General features: G+C 39.7%; 1 protein-coding gene across 1 annotated transcript; it reads left to right on the forward strand.

The window, feature by feature from the left end:
* The first annotated feature begins 538 nt into the window (after positions 1-538).
* LOC25486114 (uncharacterized) lies at positions 539-1620 on the forward strand. The gene is made up of 2 exons (XM_013607310.3): positions 539-664; positions 1053-1620. The coding sequence occupies exons 1-2, from the start codon at positions 542-544 to the stop codon at positions 1275-1277; spliced, it is 348 nt and encodes a 115-aa protein (XP_013462764.1). The 5' UTR covers positions 539-541; the 3' UTR covers positions 1278-1620.
* Positions 1621-22318: the final 20698 nt, after the last annotated feature.

Consider the following 22318-nt stretch of genomic DNA (forward strand, 5'->3'; position numbering starts at 1 on the left):
AGGTGACCCTCATTGCAAGTTACATCTAGATGATAATAGATCCACTGAACTAAACAAATAATATTTGTCTCATTGTTTTTATCTTAACCATGAACAAAAAAACATGAGAAGATGCAAATCAGATAAGAATCTTTTGGTACAAAATTTCCTTTGTCGCATATATATAATACATTTTGAATATTTTGAGCCATAACTTACTGTTTAAGATAGAATTAAGTCTATTCACATCACAAACAGTTAATATCTTGAGATTGAATTTTTGGATCAGATATCATCTGGACATGGGCTGTTTGCCTGCTGTTTTTTCATATCAATCAATTTAGGATAATATTTCCATGATACTTGTGGGGTCCATAGCTAGCTAAGCAACTGTGACCATGGGTCCCACTAACACACATGACCACCCAATATGTCTTAACTCACCCATCCTTACCTTTTTCTCTATATAAAAACTAAACTTCCACAAATTATGGACACAAGAAGAAAAGAGATACATAGAAGATTAGAAAGTTTCATAGAGAATCTTTTATATTGAATTAACATGGAGGTTGCTTTGGAAATGGAAGATGATTTATTTTTTGCAAATTTGAGCAAGGAAATTGCTCTCCTAATAATGGATGAAGATGAAGATCCACTTGCTTCTCAACCTCCAAACTCTCTTCAGGTTCTTTACTATTTACACCTCCTTAAGTAAATACATGCACCTCATAGTTCTTTCTCTTCTCTTTTATCATTCTTCCAAGTTCCAATCATTACAATTTTTTAAAGAATTTATTTCTGCATGGCAGTTCAGTGGTAAGAATTTGACAAGAAATAAAGTTAAAATTCTCTCTGACACAATTGTTAATTGATCATTAGTATAACTTTAGTAAAAAATAATTCCCTTCTTCTCTTATGGAAAATAATGTTCAGTGGTAAGAATTTGACGTTATAACTTCAAGAAACATAGTTAAAACAGTTGTTAAATGATCATTAGTATAACTTTAGTAAAAAATAATTCCCTTCTTCTCTATATACAAAATAATAAAACTTAAACTAATTTCATTTTGCAGGATTTCTCTAGGGCAATTCATCCTCCTCCACAGTTTGATTTCTTCTATGAGCAAGCTTTGATTAGAAGAGAAAGCAAAGGAACAGGAGTGTTTATCCCACAAGCAACACAACCAAGAAGGAGGTACAAGAAAGGAAGATCTAATTCATTCTCAAAATATCAAAAGCAGTCTCAAGACACAAGAATGATTTCTCAAGTTCCTAACAAGAATTCTATCAAACAGTGAAAATATGAAGATCCTTCTAGTTAAGCTGTGTGATTTTATAATTAATGATTAATTTGTTTAGCATATTGTTTAATTATTTATTGTCTAATTAATTCTTTAGCCTTTAGGCAATAATTGTATGGCTAATTATTAAGTTCTATTATTTGTATAAAGGTGGATATGTACATGGGAAAACCATATATTATATACACCTAAATATTAGTCATCATGTAGGAGGGTTCAACCAAAGGTTTTGCAACCTCCACTGTGTGGACAAGCATTTTGTGGTTATCTAGTATCATATGATAAGTCTGTCCTTTTTCTGTTAATGATATTAATGATACTATTTTTCAATATTTTTGAATGTTATCCTTTTTATTTTGCGCATTTATATGTGTGTGCACGTCAACTTAATATATCTAGTTCATATATTCTAGATGGTTGGTAAAATTTAGGGAAAATTAGAGAGGGGAAAAAGAAAATATAAACCGACTTCATGTCAAATCAAAATGATTTATTAAAGGTTTTGATAGCTATTCTAATTAGTGTATGTTTGGTTGAGCGGAGACAATCGTTAATATGAGACTTTTAGAAGCTTCAATATGCATTTTCTAGTTTATGGTAATTTTAGTCTTTTTCAAACACACAATTAGTCCTCCCATTTTTGCTTTTACTTCCATGAATTGATGCACTTTAAACATATATAATCCATTTTCTAATTTCATTTGAGCAATTAATGTTGTTGTTAGGGGTGGTAAAAAAACCAAAAAAATTGAACTGAACAGTTGCACTGAATCGAATCAACAAAAAATGTTTGCAATCCGAACTGAAACAATTCAGTTCATTTCAAAACAGTTCAATTCGATTCGAAACAGGTCGATTAAATTCGGTAACTAAATTTCGATTTCGTTTAGTTTTTTTTTTAATATTTTTTCAATGTTTTCAATGATAACAGTTCGGTGCAGTTCAGTTTGAAACAATTCGGTTTAGTTCGAAATACAAATAATTCGGTTTTATTCAATTATTTTAAATTTTACAAACATTTCAGTTTTGTTGTGGCCATTGCTTTCACATCTTTCAACAAGAAGTACAACACTTCACCTCCAAATAAATTTCCATAGCATTTTTCTCTAAGGAAAATAACTTATACACCTTACGTTCACTAATATAAACAAAAATCTCATTTTTAGATACATTCAATTAATGATAAATGTGACATATAATAAAGACCACGTACATCTTTAATTGTTGAATATATCTAAAAATATGATTTTTTGTTTATATTAATGACCAAAGGATGTAGATTTCGGAATAAATTAGATGTGGCCTCATTTGAAACATGACATGTTCCAATCACGACTTTTGATAGTGAATACCAAATGGGAAGGTTGGAACTATTGCTTTGTTGCAAGACAACTAGAAAGAGAAGATTAATATGTCACAAAAATGTATATATTGTTCACTTTATCAATTACTAGATCCTATAGCACCGTTTTCATAAGGAGAAAGAAGATTCTATTAGCACCGTTGGAAAAGTGGCGTATATGATGATGATACAATTAGCTTTAAGATTTTCCTTTAATAATGAAATGAAATTTTCCACAAATATTCTTGACCTACTTAGCAAGATTTGCTATCATAATTCATAATAAAGTTTCACTTTCTTTTTCTTGCAAGAAATCTTTTTCAATCAAAATGTTTCTATGATGAGTTCACGCGTTTCTTTCTATTTGAAGCAATCATATTTGAAGAGTAATTATTAGACATTAAAATTAAGTTGAAACAATAGTTATACACATTATTAGACACAATCATGCATGTTTGTATATAGACTATAGGTGAAGACAAATACATAAATTCATTAGTTATATTGTCTATTTATTGGTGAAAGCATCTTAACTGTTGAAAAATATGGCTAAAAATATTACTATAACAAGCACTATGCTGCATCATCACATCAATCATACATTTATTTTAGAGATATACACTGCTGTACTTTAGTACCATAATCCTCGTATAACTTAAGGTTCATTCATTCGGTTAGTGTATACAACAACTAACAACGCATTAGTCACATGAATATCATTTTCTTAACTTAATATGGGACACATTGACAAGACAAGTCATAACACCAAGCAATAGTCCAAGCCAGCCACGGAACCAAAGTGGCAGAAATGTCTCCTACATTTTCAGAAATTTTATTTCAGTTGAGATACCTAAATTGATTAATATAATACTAACATGGGGTTAATGAAATGAGAAACTTAGTTAATAGATATATCAAATGTCCCAATTTATTAATCATGTATAATATTTTTTTTTTTTATTACAACGAGGGTCTAAACTCAAAGAAAAAAAAACTACACGATTATATGAGGGGTAGAAATCTCCAACACATTAGCTAAAAACAAATTACTCAATTAAGACGAACTGGTCTCATAATACATTAAACTAAATTGCAAGGATCACACTAAATTTGTCAAAGCATCGACACATTGGTAAACTTTGGGATAAGAATGGTGAATCGTCACCTCCCAATCCAACTCGAGAAGCCATCGAATCTTCAAGACAATTTACCTCCCACAAGGACTACCACAATCTCCTTTAACAAAAACCGCCACCAATATGGCCGAATCCACATGAAGTTCAATCCGTGAGAGACCCAAACTCCTTGTATATTGAAGCCCTTCAAGCACAACCTACAACACTTTGTAAGCACTGCACTCCCATGAACTAAACTCATCCATAGAGGAATTGCTAAAGCGCACAATCCCTCATACACATGAACCAATGTTTCAGTAAAAGGACTATAGTAAGAGCATAAAAATGTCTCAAACTCCATTTTACTCTTATTGTAACTTGTAACAAACTGTTATACCCTGTTTTTGGACCTAAAAATACTGGGCCCAATTTCATTTCAAACTTTGTCAATTATCAAATTTCAACTGCGCAGTTCAAATTATCTCTGCCTCGCAGTATTTTCAATCACAATTTTACCTATGTTTTTCTTGCATAAAACCTTTCGAAACGTCTTTACTTGTCTTGTAAGTCATTCAAAAGTGTCTCTGAATCATTACATTGCTTTTTCTACAGTTTATTTCAAAATTTGCAAAGAAGTCATACAGAAGGGTATTTTGGTCATTTCCTGCAGTGGGACCCATTTTCATCCTTGTGACTGTCTCGGAGTCTTTTCAGATTGTTTTTTTTACATTTTATCAGTAAACCTTGTTAAGTTCATTTCAAACTTGCATCTGAGTCAGTGTCGAGTTAATTTGATTCTGTTTAGGTCATTTTTAGCCCTAGGGGCATTTTGGTCATTTCACATAAAATTTTGGCATGGGGAGGTTACTTTGAAGTACCTCATTTAAGCCATTGGTTCGTTTTAGTCCTTTTGTCAATTTTATTTTAGTTTCACTTTACGTTTTGTCAGGTTGTCAATTTTATTCCAATTTTATTTTTATTTTACATTTTGGTCCCCAAAGAGGTCCAAAATTGCGTGTCAGTCCAGAATTTTCTTTTTTTTTACATTCCAGTCCTTTTTGGATTATTTGCAGTTTAGTCCTTGAAGTTTTATTTTTTGCAGAAAGGTCCAAAGTCCATTTTAAGTCCAAAGCCGTGCCATTTCTTTTCCAGGATCCAGGTGTCCTGTTCTCATTGGTTCAGATGCACACATGTCAGCTATAAAAGCATTGAGTCAGAATCAGAAGCAATGATTACACGCCAACTCACCAAAACAGAATTCAACTTTCTCTCTCTTTTCTGTTAGATCAAAACAGAATCAACAAAAAGCTTCAAAGATTCATCAATGGCAGAAACCCTAACCACCTCAATCCACCATTGATTTCCACCAAATCAACACAAAAACACCAAATTCAACAAAGTTTCTTGGATTACTCGTTGGTTCTCAGAGATTCAACACGGAATCATCATCACAGAATCAATTTCCTCGCAATTCAAAGTGCGAGTTCATCACTGAAACGCGACGAACTCAAGCACTGATCACGAGGAAACAGTGAAGAGAAAGAAGAGGGAAGAAACTAGGTTTAAACCGGTGATGAAGATGAAGATTCACGTACACAAATACTGATTTATTTTCAGTAGCTCAATAACAAAATCATCAAAAACGCAGCAAGCAGATCACGGTTTTCTGAAGAAAATCAACCAGAATCTCCATTAAAACCTCAGGTATAACTTCAAACACCTCGTTTTTCTCATAAAGAAGTTCAATCACTGGAAAACGATGTAGAACTTAGTGATAAAAAACGTTTTGGTTTAAGAAAATTCGAAAACCAAAAAACACCTTTGAAACCGAAACTGAAATCAATAAGATCTACATCGTAAACAAAAAACGTTTCCTCTCAGTTTTTCTTCATCAAGAACAGTGGCGAGACCAACGTGATGTGGATCTGTACGAATCAAAGTGTTTCAATTCAAAAAAAGATAAAAAAACCTCAAAACAGTTTCACGTCGCGTCAAAGTTCTAGATCCACATCGCTTAAAGTCTTTGTTCACTTCATCTCTTTCGAAAAACATCAATCCAAGTGAATCAACGAAGATCTGTGCCAAATCCATAGAATCTTATCAAAAAAAACGAAAACTCAACTTTCTGAAACCGTAAAAGGAAATATCAGATCTGCGTTGATTCACGTTTCAAATATGAAAACAGATTACGGATTCGTGTTTAGAAGAAGGAGGCGAAGGATTTGGTGCAAGTTTGGTTGGTTTCTGGGCGCTGGTTCACCGGAGAAGATGAAGCTTCCGGCGAACCACCTAGGTTTCCGCCGTGGCTTCATCAACTCCGGTGAGGAAGTCTGATGAGAGGTGAGAGATGAGAGAGAAGCTCTGAGTGTAGAGAGAGAAAGGGGAGTGAAAATGAATTAAACCGGTGCTAGTTCCCTTTTATAGACAACTAAACCGGACCGGTTCAAGACCGGTCCAATCCCTTCGATCCTGAGCGTTGGATCTGGGGTTTCCTTCCCTGGATCAATCCAACGCTCCCTGTGCATCCGGATCTCTTAGTGATTGGGCTTTGGTTTGGGCTTTTGTTTCTTTACGTTTCTGTGTGTTATCTGCTACTTGCACCACTTCACTGTGCTTCCTGCACCCCTGCTTGCTCCAAATTTTTACCATGAAATCCGAGGAAATTACCACGTAATTTTTACTACTTTCTTGATAATTTTTAGTGGTATTTTGCTTGGAAAAGACTGGTAAAAACATATGTGTTGTTTTGTTAGGGTTTTTACCACTTTAAGTCATTTTTCTCGCATTTCTACCCGTTACTTCATGTGCATAATGTTCGTGTTCGTCATGTTTGATTTGCATACCATTCCATGTGAACTTTGCTACTGTTTGCTATGCGTATGTCACTGTTTTGATGTGTTGGGTCTTATTTTAGCTTCATGCGCATTGTTCATCACATGTTTCCGGCTTATTTTTATCGTCACTTTACCGTCTTATGCCATACTTTCTTCTATCGCTTCATGCCATATTCTTTTTACTATTTTGCTACTAACGTTTCCTTTCATGTTGATCACTTCATAGCACTTCATTATCTTCACTATTGTATCCGTTAGTTTAGTTTTCCCTTTTTTACAAATTGTAATTCATTCGGTGATGTAATATCTTACCATTTGGTTTGTAGCTTGGCAAAGGGGCCATAGAATGTATTTAGGCAATGTTGTAATATGGACTATGGACACTATGGCGCACCGACACGCACACACTCACTTTAGATGTATGCATAGGATTGTATTGTTAAATAAGCGTTTAGGTTTTAAACACTTAGAGAAAATCCATCTTTTTTCAAAAAAAAACAATTGAACTTCACTTCAAAAATTTTCATAATAAATATGAAGTCAACACTTCATTTTTCCTTTCTTTTTTTCTTAAGAAAAATTCAATTCATCTTAATTATTTAGACTTTCCTTTTAATCACTAATCAAACCTCACTTTTTTGCTAAATCTAATGCTCATGAAGCCTCTCGATCTCCTTCTTCAAAACCATTTTCAAAATTTAAAATCAAACAATTAAAACAAAAAAACAACAAGTCTTTTAGCAAGAACTACGAACTGTTTTGATCCCTTAAAAGGGTACGTAGGCAATGAGTCAAAACTCATCCAAGCCGAAATAAAATTAAATTCTACTTCTTCTCACCCCCATTCTTCACTCAAATAAAACTTCTTTTCTTTCAATAAGTAGGCAATAAAAATAAAGCGTAGAAATCAACTTAGGAGAGCGGCTCTTATGGAGTACCATAATCGCTCCGGGTGCCTAACACCTTCCCGTAGCGAAAACGACCCCCGAACTTAGAATCTAAGGGTTTTTCTCAATTTTGCCCTTCCCAAGAAAAAATAGAGAATATCAACGGTCAAAAGGTTCAAGTCCAATTAATGGCTTGACACCCAAAAACCATGATAACAGAAATGGCGACTCCACTGGGGATACTTTTTAGCGGGTTGCGCCTAGTTTTCCTTAGTTTATATTTACGCTTTGTTTTATTGCTTACATATGTGAATATTTGTTTATTTTCATTCGACGTGTGGGGTGAGAATATCAAAAGTCCTATACCCGGGCTGAGTGAACTTATGTTTAGGTAGAGATATAATCGACAATTCGATCCGGGGGTTGCCTCGTGTATTGGATTATGCGATCAATCTCACATAGCTGAGGCATTTTGAAGGTGATATTGTCGGCGTGTGTTGTCATGCTTAGGCACTTCACTTTCAATTGTTCGACGAAGCTATGAACCGTAGTTACCAAACCCATCCTAGCCTTTTTAGGACGTAGTGCGGTGGCTAAATTGAGTGTTGTCTCAAACTTTAGTCGTCACGCGATACTACACTCAAGCTAGACCTTCTCACAAATAAACATGGAACAGGTGTCGTCCTGTACTACCATGATATATGTGAGAGAGGTTGCAGTTTGGGAACTGTGTTAGAACCGTGGTTACTATTATCTAAAGCCTTAGTTCACCGGACGCCGTGTCCATCCGTGGCCTTGTTACTTTGAATCTCAACCCACATTGTAACTAAACAACACAATCATGCATACATGCATTCATGCATAAACATTTTTCATGCATTCATCGAAGGGTTTAAACAAATGGAAATTTTTGTAAATAATCACAGGTATGAAGAAGACTAAGTGCTACAAGTTCAAGGAAGTGGATTTGGTTAGTTTGAGAGAGTTGGCACTCAAGGTCAAGAGTCAAACAGGGTTCCGACTCCGGTATGGGGGATTGCTTACTTTGCTCCGAACCGATGTGGAAGAGAAGCTAGTGCACACTCTAGTGCAGTTTTATGATCCGAGCTTCCGTTGCTTCACTTTCCCGGACTTCCAGTTGGTTCCTACTCTCGAGTCTTACTCCAATCTAGTGGGTTTACCTATAGCCGAGAAGACGCCTTTCACCGGTCCCGGGACTCCTCTTACTCCTCTGGTTATTGCTAAGGATCTCTACCTCAAGACTTCCGACGTCTCCAACCATCTTATTACCAAGTCTCACATCCGGGGGTTCACTTCGAAGTATCTTCTTGATCAAGCTAATCTCAGTACTACTTGTCAGGATACGCTCGAGGCTATTCTTGCTTTGCTTATCTACGGGCTCATTCTCTTTCCGAACCTCGACAACTTCGTGGACATGAATGCTATCGAGATCTTCCATTCCAAGAACCCGGTTCCTACTTTGCTAGCGGATACCTACCACGCCATTCATGACAGGACTCTCAAGGGTCGTGGGTATATTCTTTGCTGCACATCTCTTTTGTATAGGTGGTTTATTTCGCACCTTCCGAGTTCCTTCCATGATAACTCGGAGAACTGGTCCTACTCGCAGCGGATTATGGCTCTCACTCCTAATGAGGTGGTCTGGATCACTCCCGCCGCTCAAGCCAAGGAAATTATCATGGGTTGTGGAGACTTTCTCAATGTACCTCTTCTTGGTACTCGTGGAGGAATTAACTACAACCCCGAGCTTGCTATGAGACAGTTTGGCTTTCCTATGAAGTCGAAGCCCATCAATCTTGCTACATCTCCAGAGTTCTTCTTCTACACGAATGCTCCTACCGGACAAAGGAAAGCTTTCATGGATGCTTGGTCCAAGGTTCGAAGGAAGAGTGTGAAGCATCTAGGTGTGAGATCCGGTGTCGCTCATGAGGCTTATACTCAGTGGGTGATAGATCGAGCCGAGGAGATTGGTATGCCTTATCCAGCTATGAGATACGTGTCTTCGTCTACTCCATCTATGCCTCTACCTCTACTTCCTGCGACTCAGGATATGTATCAGGAGCACCTAGCTATGGAGAGTCGTGAGAAGCAAGTGTGGAAAGCTCGGTACAATCAAGCCGAGAATCTAATCATGACTTTGGATGGTAGAGATGAGCAGAAGACTCATGAGAATCTAATGTTGAAGAAAGAGCTAGCTAAGGCCCGGAGGGAATTGGAAGAGAAAGATGAGCTGCTTATGAGGGACTCCAAGAGAGCTCGAGGACGACGAGACTTCTTTGATAGATACTGTGATTCAGATTCCGAGTCCGATGATCTTCCGACTACTTCCTATGCTTGAGGGCTTCATCTGTTTATCTTGTTGAAATTTCAAAGTCTTCCTGTTGAAAATACTATGTAGTTTTGATTATGTGCAAGATTTCTAATTTGTTTAAAAATCCTTCGATAAAAAAAGAAAACTTTTGCATTTGCATTTGTACATATCATGCATCATATGCATCATGCATTGGTCACAAAGGCTTCCAAATGCTCACTACCTCCTGGTTCCTCTGCCACAGTGTGAAAAGTGGCTCGTGCTCAGAAGATTTACGAACCGGATAGAACCGATCGAACCAGAGAATACAGAAGAAAGAAAAGGGCTATGGAAGAAGAGAACACACAGCTTCGTACCGAATTGGCATCTTTAAGGGAGGAATTGGCCAAAGCTCATGATGCTATGACTGCTCTGTTGGCTGCTCAGGAACAACCAGTTCCTGTGGTTTCTACAGCTGCAAATGTGACTCCTACCGTGACAACTGATCCCCGCTCTATCATGCCATCCGGGTATCCTTACGGACTTCCGCTGTACTATACTGCTAACACAGGGGCAGGGACCTCTGGTACTACCAACAATGGCCCGATCCCAGGGGCAAACCTAACTCCAGTTAGTACCGCCTTGACTCAAGCCGCAACAACTGTTACCGAGCCCATTGTGAATGCGGTGCCTCTATTTGTCCATGCTAATGCGCACCACGGGAGTATTGCCACAACCGGAACTATGGAAGAGAGAATGGAAGAACTGGCCAAAGAGCTCCGACGGGAAATTAAGGCCAACAGGGGAAATGGAGACTCCATTAAAACCCAGGATCTCTGCTTGGTATCGAAGGTAGATGTTCCAAAAAAGTTCAAAGTCCCGGAGTTCGACAAGTATAACGGGCTGACTTGTCCTCAAAATCATATTGTCAAATACGTCCGGAAGATGGGCAACTACAAGGACAATGATTCCCTTATGATCCATTACTTCCAAGACAGTCTGATGGAGGATGCTGCAGAGTGGTATACTAGTCTGAGCAAAGACGATGTCCATACTTTTGATGAGCTAGCCACCGCTTTCAGGAGCCACTACGGGTTTAACACTCGTTTGAAGCCGAATAGGGAGTTTCTCAGGTCCCTATCTCAGAAAAAGGAGGAAAGTTTCCGTGAATATGCGCAAAGGTGGAGAGGGGCAGCTGCCCGTATCACTCCTGCTTTAGATGAAGAAGAAATGACCCAGACGTTCTTAAAGACCTTGAAGAAAGATTATGTTGAGAGGATGATCATCGCTGCCCCGAACAACTTTTCGGAGATGGTCACTATGGGAACCCGTCTTGAGGAAGCAGTCAGAGATGGGATCATTGTGTTTGAGAAAGCTGAATCTTCTACGAGTACATCGAAGAGGTATGGTAATGGACACCACAAGAAGAAAGAAACGGAAGTGGGGATGGTGTCAGCTGGAGCCGGTCAATCTATGGCTACCGTTGCTCCTATCAATGCAGCTCAAATGCCTCCGTCATACCCATATATGCCGTATTCTCAGCATCCGTTCTTCCCACCGTTTTATCATCAGTACCCTTTGCCACCGGGCCAGCCTCAAGTGCCCGTCAATGCAATTGCCCAACAGATGAAACAACAGTTGCCGGTTCAACAACAACAACAACAGCAGCAGCAGCAATATGCTAGACCAACCTTCCCTCCTATACCAATGTTGTATGCGGAACTTCTTCCAACTCTACTCCAGAGAGGTCATTGTACAACTAGACAGGGCAAGCCACCACCTGATCCGTTGCCTCCAAGGTTCAGGTCTGATCTCAAATGTGACTTTCACCAAGGTGCCTTAGGTCATGATGTCGAGGGGTGTTATGCTTTGAAGTATATCGTGAAGAAACTCATTGATCAAGGGAAGCTGACTTTTGAGAATAATGTTCCACATGTCCTTGACAATCCTCTTCCAAATCATGTCGCTGTGAATATGATCGAAGTGTGTGAGGAAGTTCCTAGACTTGATGTCCGCAACGTCGCAACTCCTCTGGTGCCTCTGCACATCAAGCTGTGCAAAGCTTCTCTGTTCAGCCATGATCATGCCAAGTGTCTAGGATGCCTCCGTGATCCTTTGAGTTGCCATGCTGTTCAAGACGACATCCAAAGCTTGATGAATGATAATCTTCTGACTGTCAGTGATGTTTGCGTGATTGTGCCAGTTTTTCACGATCCACCTGTCAAGAGTGTACCTTTGAAGAAGTGTGCTGAGCCTTTGGTGATAAAGTTACCAGGACCAATTCCTTATGTTTCGGACAAGGCAGTGCCATACAAGTACAATGCTACTATGATAGAAAATGGAGTAGAGGTGCCTCTAGCCTCCTTTGCCACAGTAAGCAATATTGCCGAAGGGACTTCTGCAGCGCTAAGAAGCGGGAAAGTCCGTCCGCCGTTATTTCAGAAGAAGGTAGCTACGCCAATCACTCTACCAGTTGAAGAAGCAACTCCAACCGTTGTTTCACCCATTGCTACAGATGTGAATCAGCCAGGCAAATCTATAGAGGATTCGAATTTAGATGAGATTCTGAGGATAATAAAGAGGAGCGACTACAAGATCGTTGATCAGTTGCTGCAGACTCCTTCAAAGATATCCGTCTTGTCATTACTCTTGAGCTCTGAGGCTCACAGGAATACCTTGTTGAAAGTGCTGGAGCAGGCATATGTTGACCACGAAGTTACGATAGATCGGTTTGGTGGCATAGTGGGAAATATTACTGCTTGTAACAACCTCTGGTTCAGTGAAGAAGAGTTGCCAGAAGTGGGAAAGGGTCACAATCTGGCTTTGCACATCTCGGTGAATTGTAAATCAGACATGATATCAAATGTGTTGGTGGATACCGGTTCCTCTCTCAATGTAATGCCCAAGACAACTCTAGATCAGTTGAGCTACCGTGGGACCCCTTTGAGAAGAAGTACTTTCTTGGTCAAAGCTTTTGACGGATCTCGAAAGAATGTGCTGGGAGAGATAGACTTGCCGATAACCATTGGCCCTGAGAATTTCTTGGTTACCTTCCAAGTGATGGACATTAATGCATCCTACAGTTGCCTGCTGGGAAGACCGTGGATACACGATGCAGGTGCGGTTACTTCCACCTTACATCAGAAGTTGAAATTTGTGAAGAATGGAAAACTCGTTACAATCCATGGTGAAGAAGCATACTTAGTCAGCCAGTTGTCTTCTTTTTCTTGTGTTGAAGCAGGGTCTGCTGAAGGGACTGCTTTCCAAGGTTTGACCATTGAAAGTGCAGAGTCTAAGGAAGCTGGGGCTGCTATGGCTTCATTGAAGGATGCTCAGAGAGCCATCCAAGAAGGTCAGACTGCCGGCTGGGGCAAGGTGATACAGCTCTGTGAGAACAAGCGTAAAGAAGGTCTCGGGTTCTCCCCGTCATCAAGGGTTTCCTCGGGAGTCTTCCACAGTGCAGGGTTTGTTAATGCTATCTCTGAAGAAGCCACTGGATCTGGTCTCAGGCCTGTATTTGTTACACCAGGAGGCATTGCGACGAATTGGGATGCCATTGACATTCCTTCAATCATGCATGTTTCTGAGTAATGTGTCTTGTTGCTTTAGTGCTTTGTTTTCAAAATAACAATCCTCTCGCTCTGCCCAAAGCGAGAGTGATATTTTCTGTAAGGGCATGTTTGTTTCGGCATTGCCGTTGATTAATAAAATTTTGTCGTTTCTTCCACGACTACTTTTTTTAGTGCTTTTTCCCTTGGAAACAATGGTAATGCCAGAAAAAACCAAAACGTCTGTATTTTCTTATTAATTTCAAAAATCTGCATGAAAAAAAAAACTCTTTCTAAAATCATCCAATCATTATATGCAGGTTGAACCATAATAAACCCGTTGAACACAGTAATCCTACGGTTCCTCCAAATTTTGAATCCCCTGTGTATGAAGCCGAAGATGAGGAAGGTGATGACATACCGTATGGGATCACTCGGTTACTTGAGCAAGAAAAGAAAGCCATTCAGTCTCACCAAGAAGAGATTGAGCTTATCAACATAGGTACCGAGGAAAACAAGCGAGAAATCAAGATTGGTGCTACTCTAGAGGAAGGGGTTAAACAGAAGATCATCCAACTCCTCCGGGAATATCCGGATATTTTTGCATGGTCCTATGAAGATATGCCAGGTCTAGACCCTATGATCGTAGAGCATCGGATCCCTACCAAGCCTGAATGTCCTCCCGTCAGGCAGAAATTGAGAAGGACTCATCCAGATATGGCTCTCAAGATTAAGAGCGAGGTTCAAAAACAGATTGATGCGGGTTTCCTCATGACAGTTGAGTACCCTGAATGGGTTGCTAATATTGTGCCTGTGCCAAAGAAGGATGGTAAAGTCCGGATGTGTGTTGACTTCAGGGACTTGAACAAAGCCAGTCCAAAAGACAACTTTCCATTACCTCATATTGATGTGCTTGTTGATAATACTGCTCAATCTAAGGTGTTCTCCTTCATGGACGGTTTTTCCGGTTATAATCAGATCAAAATGTCTCCTGAAGATAGAGAAAAGACATCTTTTATCACTCCATGGGGTACTTTCTGCTACAAGGTGATGCCGTTCGGCCTAATCAATGCTGGTGCTACCTACCAAAGGGGAATGACCACTCTGTTTCATGACATGATTCACAAGGAAGTTGAGGTATATGTGGATGACATGATTGTGAAGTCAGCAGATGAGGAGCAGCATGTTGAATATTTAACAAAGATGTTTGAAAGGTTGAGAAAATACAAGCTGCGATTGAATCCCAACAAATGTACATTCGGTGTCAGGTCTGGAAAGTTATTAGGCTTCATTGTCAGCCAAAAGGGCATTGAAGTCGATCCTGATAAAGTCCGGGCCATCCGAGAAATGCCAGCTCCACAGACAGAGAAGCAAGTCAGAGGTTTCTTGGGACGTTTGAATTACATCTCCCGATTCATATCTCATATGACTGCAACCTGCGGGCCAATCTTCAAGCTACTCAGGAAGAATCAGCCTATTGAATGGAATGATGAATGCCAAGAAGCTTTTGATAGCATCAAGAATTACCTGCTGGAACCACCTATCCTTGTCCCACCCGTGGAAGGAAGGCCTTTGATTATGTATTTGGCAGTATTTGACGAATCCATGGGATGCGTGCTTGGTCAACAAGATGAAACTGGAAAGAAAGAGCATGCTATCTACTATCTAAGCAAGAAGTTCACCGATTGTGAAACTCGGTATACAATGCTTGAAAAGACTTGTTGTGCTTTGGCCTGGGCCGCTAAACGCCTGCGTCATTATTTGGTGAATCATACGACTTGGCTGATATCCAGAATGGATCCGATAAAGTATATCTTTGAGAAAGCGGCTGTTACTGGGAAGATTGCACGCTGGCAGATGCTTTTGTCTGAATATGATATTGTGTTCAAAACTCAAAAGGCAATCAAAGGTAGCATTCTTGCCGATCACCTTGCTTACCAACCTCTTGATGATTACCAACCAATTGAATTCGATTTCCCCGATGAAGAGATCATGTATTTGAAATCCAAAGACTGCGAAGAACCGTTGATTGATGAAGGTCCAGATCCCAATAGCAAGTGGGGTTTAGTCTTTGATGGTGCTGTCAATGCTTATGGCAAAGGAATCGGGGCAGTCATTGTATCCCCGCAAGGGCATCACATTCCCTTTACCGCTCGAATTCTGTTCGAATGTACAAACAACATGGCTGAGTATGAAGCATGTATCTTTGGGATCGAGGAAGCAATTGACATGAGAATCAAACACCTCGACATCTATGGAGATTCTGCGCTCGTCATCAATCAGATAAAGGGTGAATGGGAGACCCACCATGCTAAGTTGATTCCTTATCGTGATTATGCGAGACGTCTTCTGACATATTTTACAAAGGTTGAGCTGCACCATATTCCTCGTGATGAGAACCAAATGGCTGATGCTCTTGCTACTCTATCTTCCATGTTTCGAGTAAACCATTGGAATGATGTGCCATTAATCAAAGTGCAACGCCTTGAAAGGCCTTCGCATGTGTTTGCTATTGGGGATGTGATCGATCAGGCTGGTGAAAATGTGGTTGACTATAGACCTTGGTACTACGACATCAAACAGTTCTTGCTGAGCCGTGAGTATCCGCCGGGTGCTTCCAAACAAGACAAGAAGACCTTGAGAAGATTGGCCGGTAGATTCCTGTTAGATGGAGATATTTTGTACAAGAGGAACTATGACATGGTATTGTTAAGGTGTGTTGATGAACATGAAGCAGAGCAGTTAATGCATGATGTACATGACGGTACCTTCGGGACCCATGCTACAGGGCATACTATGTCAAGAAAGTTGCTACGGGCAGGTTACTACTGGATGACTATGGAGCATGATTGCTACCAGTACGCCAGAAAATGTCACAAATGTCAAATCTATGCTGATAAGATTCATGTGCCTCCGCACGCTCTCAATGTTATGTCATCCCCATGGCCGTTCTCAATGTGGGGCATCGACATGATTGGAAGGATTGAACCGAAGGCTTCAAATGGTCATCGTTTCATCTTAGTGGCAATTGACTACTTCACCAAGTGGGTTGAAGCAGCATCTTATACCAATGTGACCAAGCAAGTGGTAGCTAAGTTCATCAAGAACAATATCATCTGTCGATATGGTGTTCCCAGCAAGATCATTACCGACAATGGTACCAACCTGAACAACAATGTGGTGCAAGCTCTTTGTGAAGAATTCAAAATTGAGCATCATAACTCTTCTCCTTATAGACCTCAGATGAATGGTGCAGTTGAGGCCGCCAACAAGAATATCAAGAGAATTGTCCAGAAGATGGTAACCACTTACAAGGACTGGCATGAGATGTTACCCTATGCTCTGCATGGCTACCGTACTACTGTGCGCAGTTCAACCGGGGCAACCCCTTTCTCTCTTGTATATGGTATGGAAGCAGTTCTTCCTTTGGAAGTGGAGATCCCATCTCTCCGTGTGATCATGGAAGCAAAGTTATCCGAGGCTGAATGGTGCCAAAGCCGGTATGATCAGTTGAATTTGATTGAGGAAAAACGTATGGATGCCATGGCTCGTGGACAGTCATATCAAGCAAGAATGAAGACTGCCTTTGACAAGAAAGTCCATCCTCGAGAATTCAAGGTAGGGGAACTTGTATTGAAAAGGAGGATAAGCCAGCAACCCGACCCAAGGGGCAAGTGGACGCCTAACTATGAAGGTCCTTATGTTGTCAAGAAGGCCTTCTCCGGTGGTGCTTTAATCCTTACACACATGGATGGTGTAGAACTTCCAAATCCAGTGAATGCCGATATAGTCAAGAAATACTTTGCCTAGAAATATGAAAAGAACAGCGTGGTAGGTCGAAAACCCGAAAGGGCGGCCTAGGCAAAAATGCGCTTCCCGGTGGATCGAAAACCCGAAAGGGCGGTCCAGGCAAAAATAAGGGACAAAAAAACGAATATGAAAAGCTCGCTGAGATTGTACGCAACTCAGGCAAGAATGAGCGTCTCGATGAATCGAAAACCCGGAAGGGCGGTTCATGCAAAAATGAGATTGAAACAAAAGGCAAGTAACTATATCTGGCCAACCACCGTCCCCTTGGGGCATCTGCAGCTGTTAATGACTATCTTCATCGAAAGCTCCTACGCTTGCGAATTCAAAGTTTCTAGGAGATGTCATGATTACTGTGTTCAATGTACCACCAACCAATAAAATTACCATTTTCCAAGCTTTGTAAATCCGTGGAGTCACGCCTTCGGCTGACCACCACTCTTATACATCAATTTGAGCTTGTGCTTTTGTTTGAAACTCTGCTTTCTTTTTACTTTCAAAGCTATATACAAAACATTTTCTTTCTATTTTGATAATGACAATGCTTGAAACAAACATTTTTGAAAATTGAAAACTTTTTGTCTATTTTGAAAAGCAAACCTGAGCAACAGGGTACATTCAAATGAAACATGCATGAGCGAGAGTATGTTGATGACTATTTCAATATATGTTACAAGCAGGTTCTCCTTCAGGATAGTCTGTGGTCAATGGCAAGAATGAAAAAACAGAATAAAAATGCATGAAAATAAATGAGCTCGCTAAGTTGAAAACCCGAAAGGGCGGCTTAGGCAAAAATGAGCACCCTGCTGGATTGACAACCCGAAAGGGCAGTTCAGGCAAAAATGGGGTATTGAAAAGAATTTATTTCCCCGGTGGATCGAAAACCCGAAAGGACGATCTAGGCAAAAATGGGATGCAAAAAATGAATGATTGAAATTGAGAAAATAACATGCAAAAAGCGTTGACCACAGATGCGATGTCCACGATACATCCGGCATTATCCCCAGTAAAGTCCCTCAAGATTCTATCCCCAGCAAGTTGCATACCTACCTGCCCTCAGCCATGGTTCCGATACGTCTCCCAACGACGTCATCTCCAAAAAGGATTTCCAAGAATGTGTAATATAGCACGAGCCACTACGTGCCCAATACGCTGATGTCTTGTCTTCCCCGTGAAGTCGTGCCTACAAAATGCCAACAGTCATGCATTACAAGCATTCATACATGCATAATCATGCATATTACGTGCTCATGCATTTAATGAAACCGTTATATCATCCGTGCATATTGCATTTCCAATGTCAACATCAGTCTCAATTCGATACTCATGTCAGGTTCTCTGTCAAAACCTTGTGAGCCAATAATACCGGTCAATTTCTACCTTTCAAATCGAATCAACGTTAAGTCAATCTCAATCTATATTTTGTCAAAACAAACCAATCCCCAGTGAATATGTTTCTGTTTGGTCAAGTGGCTAGTTTGAATCCAAGAACAGCTTGTACCTATCAATTTGCTTATGTTATCGGTCGAGTGCCCAGCTCAATCCAAGAGCAGCTTGTACCTGTCAATATGTTTCCGTTTGGTCAAGTGGCTAGCTCAATCCAAGAGCAGCTTGTACCTGTCTATCTGTTTCTGTCCGGTGGAGTAACCAGTTCGCATCCAAGAACAAGCTCGCACCTGTCTATTTGCCTTGCTTTCAGTCGAGTAACCAGTTCGAATCCTTAAGAACAACTCGTACCTGCCAATTTTACATGTTTTCAGTCGAGTCACCAGTTCGAATCCATAAGAACAACTCGTACTTGTCAATTTTCTCTTTTTCCAGTCGAGTCACCAGTTCGAATCCGTAAGAACAACTCGTACTTGCCAATTTTCTCTTTTTCCAAGTCGGGTCACCAGTTCGAATCCATAAGAACAACTCGCACTTTCCAATATCCCCAAGTGAGTTACCAGTTCGAATCCATAAGAACAGCTCATGTTTGTCCAGTAAACCTCTATCCCCTGCGAAGTGACCAGTTCGAATCCATAAGAACAACTCGCAGTTGTCTGTTTGTTTCATTCCCGGTCAAGTGGCTAGTTTGAATCCAAAAACAGCTTGTACCTGTCCAACTTGTTTCTAGTTTCCCGTTACTCTGCTATTCACTATCTTTGTCAATGTCTACCAATCCCGCAATGGATACGACATATTTTGTTAATTCCAATCCCCATGAGGTCTTGCATTCATAATCCAAATGATGCATGGCATGCATATTATTTGAAAATGGGTAGGCGTATTTTTACGTCCAAACACAGTGCAAATGCTAATATTTAAGTATCTTCGTCCTGTCAAGCCAAAGACTCCGTCTCTTGACTCTTCAGACAAAGAAACTTAAATAGGGGCAGCTGTTATACCCTGTTTTTGGACCTAAAAATACTGGGCCCAATTTCATTTCAAACTTTGTCAATTATCAAATTTCAACTGCGCAGTTCAAATTATCTCTGCCTCGCAGTATTTTCAATCACAATTTTACCTATGTTTTTCTTGCATAAAACCTTTCGAAACGTCTTTACTTGTCTTGTAAGTCATTCAAAAGTGTCTCTGAATCATTACATTGCTTTTTCTACAGTTTATTTCAAAATTTGCAAAGAAGTCATACAGAAGGGTATTTTGGTCATTTCCTGCAGTGGGACCCATTTTCATCCTTGTGACTGTCTCGGAGTCTTTTCAGATTGTTTTTTTTACATTTTATCAGTAAACCTTGTTAAGTTCATTTCAAACTTGCATCTGAGTCAGTGTCGAGTTAATTTGATTCTGTTTAGGTCATTTTTAGCCCTAGGGGCATTTTGGTCATTTCACATAAAATTTTGGCATGGGGAGGTTACTTTGAAGTACCTCATTTAAGCCATTGGTTCGTTTTAGTCCTTTTGTCAATTTTATTTTAGTTTCACTTTACGTTTTGTCAGGTTGTCAATTTTATTCCAATTTTATTTTTATTTTACATTTTGGTCCCCAAAGAGGTCCAAAATTGCGTGTCAGTCCAGAATTTTCTTTTTTTTTACATTCCAGTCCTTTTTGGATTATTTGCAGTTTAGTCCTTGAAGTTTTATTTTTTGCAGAAAGGTCCAAAGTCCATTTTAAGTCCAAAGCCGTGCCATTTCTTTTCCAGGATCCAGGTGTCCTGTTCTCATTGGTTCAGATGCACACATGTCAGCTATAAAAGCATTGAGTCAGAATCAGAAGCAATGATTACACGCCAACTCACCAAAACAGAATTCAACTTTCTCTCTCTTTTCTGTTAGATCAAAACAGAATCAACAAAAAGCTTCAAAGATTCATCAATGGCAGAAACCCTAACCACCTCAATCCACCATTGATTTCCACCAAATCAACACAAAAACACCAAATTCAACAAAGTTTCTTGGATTACTCGTTGGTTCTCAGAGATTCAACACGGAATCATCATCACAGAATCAATTTCCTCGCAATTCAAAGTGCGAGTTCATCACTGAAACGCGACGAACTCAAGCACTGATCACGAGGAAACAGTGAAGAGAAAGAAGAGGGAAGAAGCTAGGTTTAAACCGGTGATGAAGATGAAGATTCACGTACACAAATACTGATTTATTTTCAGTAGCTCAATAACAAAATCATCAAAAACGCAGCAAGCAGATCACGGTTTTCTGAAGAAAATCAACCAGAATCTCCATTAAAACCTCAGGTATAACTTCAAACACCTCGTTTTTCTCATAAAGAAGTTCAATCACTGGAAAACGATGTAGAACTTAGTGATAAAAAACGTTTTGGTTTAAGAAAATTCGAAAACCAAAAAACACCTTTGAAACCGAAACTGAAATCAATAAGATCTACATCGTAAACAAAAAACGTTTCCTCTCAGTTTTTCTTCATCAAGAACAGTGGCGAGACCAACGTGATGTGGATCTGTACGAATCAAAGTGTTTCAATTCAAAAAAAGATAAAAAAACCTCAAAACAGTTTCACGTCGCGTCAAAGTTCTAGATCCACATCGCTTAAAGTCTTTGTTCACTTCATCTCTTTCGAAAAACATCAATCCAAGTGAATCAACGAAGATCTGTGCCAAATCCATAGAATCTTATCAAAAAAAACGAAAACTCAACTTTCTGAAACCGTAAAAGGAAATATCAGATCTGCGTTGATTCACGTTTCAAATATGAAAACAGATTACGGATTCGTGTTTAGAAGAAGGAGGCGAAGGATTTGGTGCAAGTTTGGTTGGTTTCTGGGCGCTGGTTCACCGGAGAAGATGAAGCTTCCGGCGAACCACCTAGGTTTCCGCCGTGGCTTCATCAACTCCGGTGAGGAAGTCTGATGAGAGGTGAGAGATGAGAGAGAAGCTCTGAGTGTAGAGAGAGAAAGGGGAGTGAAAATGAATTAAACCGGTGCTAGTTCCCTTTTATAGACAACTAAACCGGACCGGTTCAAGACCGGTCCAATCCCTTCGATCCTGAGCGTTGGATCTGGGGTTTCCTTCCCTGGATCAATCCAACGCTCCCTGTGCATCCGGATCTCTTAGTGATTGGGCTTTGGTTTGGGCTTTTGTTTCTTTACGTTTCTGTGTGTTATCTGCTACTTGCACCACTTCACTGTGCTTCCTGCACCCCTGCTTGCTCCAAATTTTTACCATGAAATCCGAGGAAATTACCACGTAATTTTTACTACTTTCTTGATAATTTTTAGTGGTATTTTGCTTGGAAAAGACTGGTAAAAACATATGTGTTGTTTTGTTAGGGTTTTTACCACTTTAAGTCATTTTTCTCGCATTTCTACCCGTTACTTCATGTGCATAATGTTCGTGTTCGTCATGTTTGATTTGCATACCATTCCATGTGAACTTTGCTACTGTTTGCTATGCGTATGTCACTGTTTTGATGTGTTGGGTCTTATTTTAGCTTCATGCGCATTGTTCATCACATGTTTCCGGCTTATTTTTATCGTCACTTTACCGTCTTATGCCATACTTTCTTCTATCGCTTCATGCCATATTCTTTTTACTATTTTGCTACTAACGTTTCCTTTCATGTTGATCACTTCATAGCACTTCATTATCTTCACTATTGTATCCGTTAGTTTAGTTTTCCCTTTTTTACAAATTGTAATTCATTCGGTGATGTAATATCTTACCATTTGGTTTGTAGCTTGGCAAAGGGGCCATAGAATGTATTTAGGCAATGTTGTAATA

This window comes from Medicago truncatula, chromosome 2 (assembly GCF_003473485.1).
Source record: "Medicago truncatula cultivar Jemalong A17 chromosome 2, MtrunA17r5.0-ANR, whole genome shotgun sequence".
NCBI lineage: Eukaryota > Viridiplantae > Streptophyta > Magnoliopsida > Fabales > Fabaceae > Medicago > Medicago truncatula.

Excerpts from the sequence above, each read along its gene's own strand:
- LOC25486114 (XM_013607310.3), top strand. The coding sequence starts at position 542 with ATGGAGGTTGCTTTGGAAATGGAAGATGATTTATTTTTTGCAAATTTG. Across the intron at positions 665-1,052 it reads AACCTCCAAACTCTCTTCAG|GATTTCTCTAGGGCAATTCA; the intron begins GTTCTTTACTAT and ends TTCATTTTGCAG.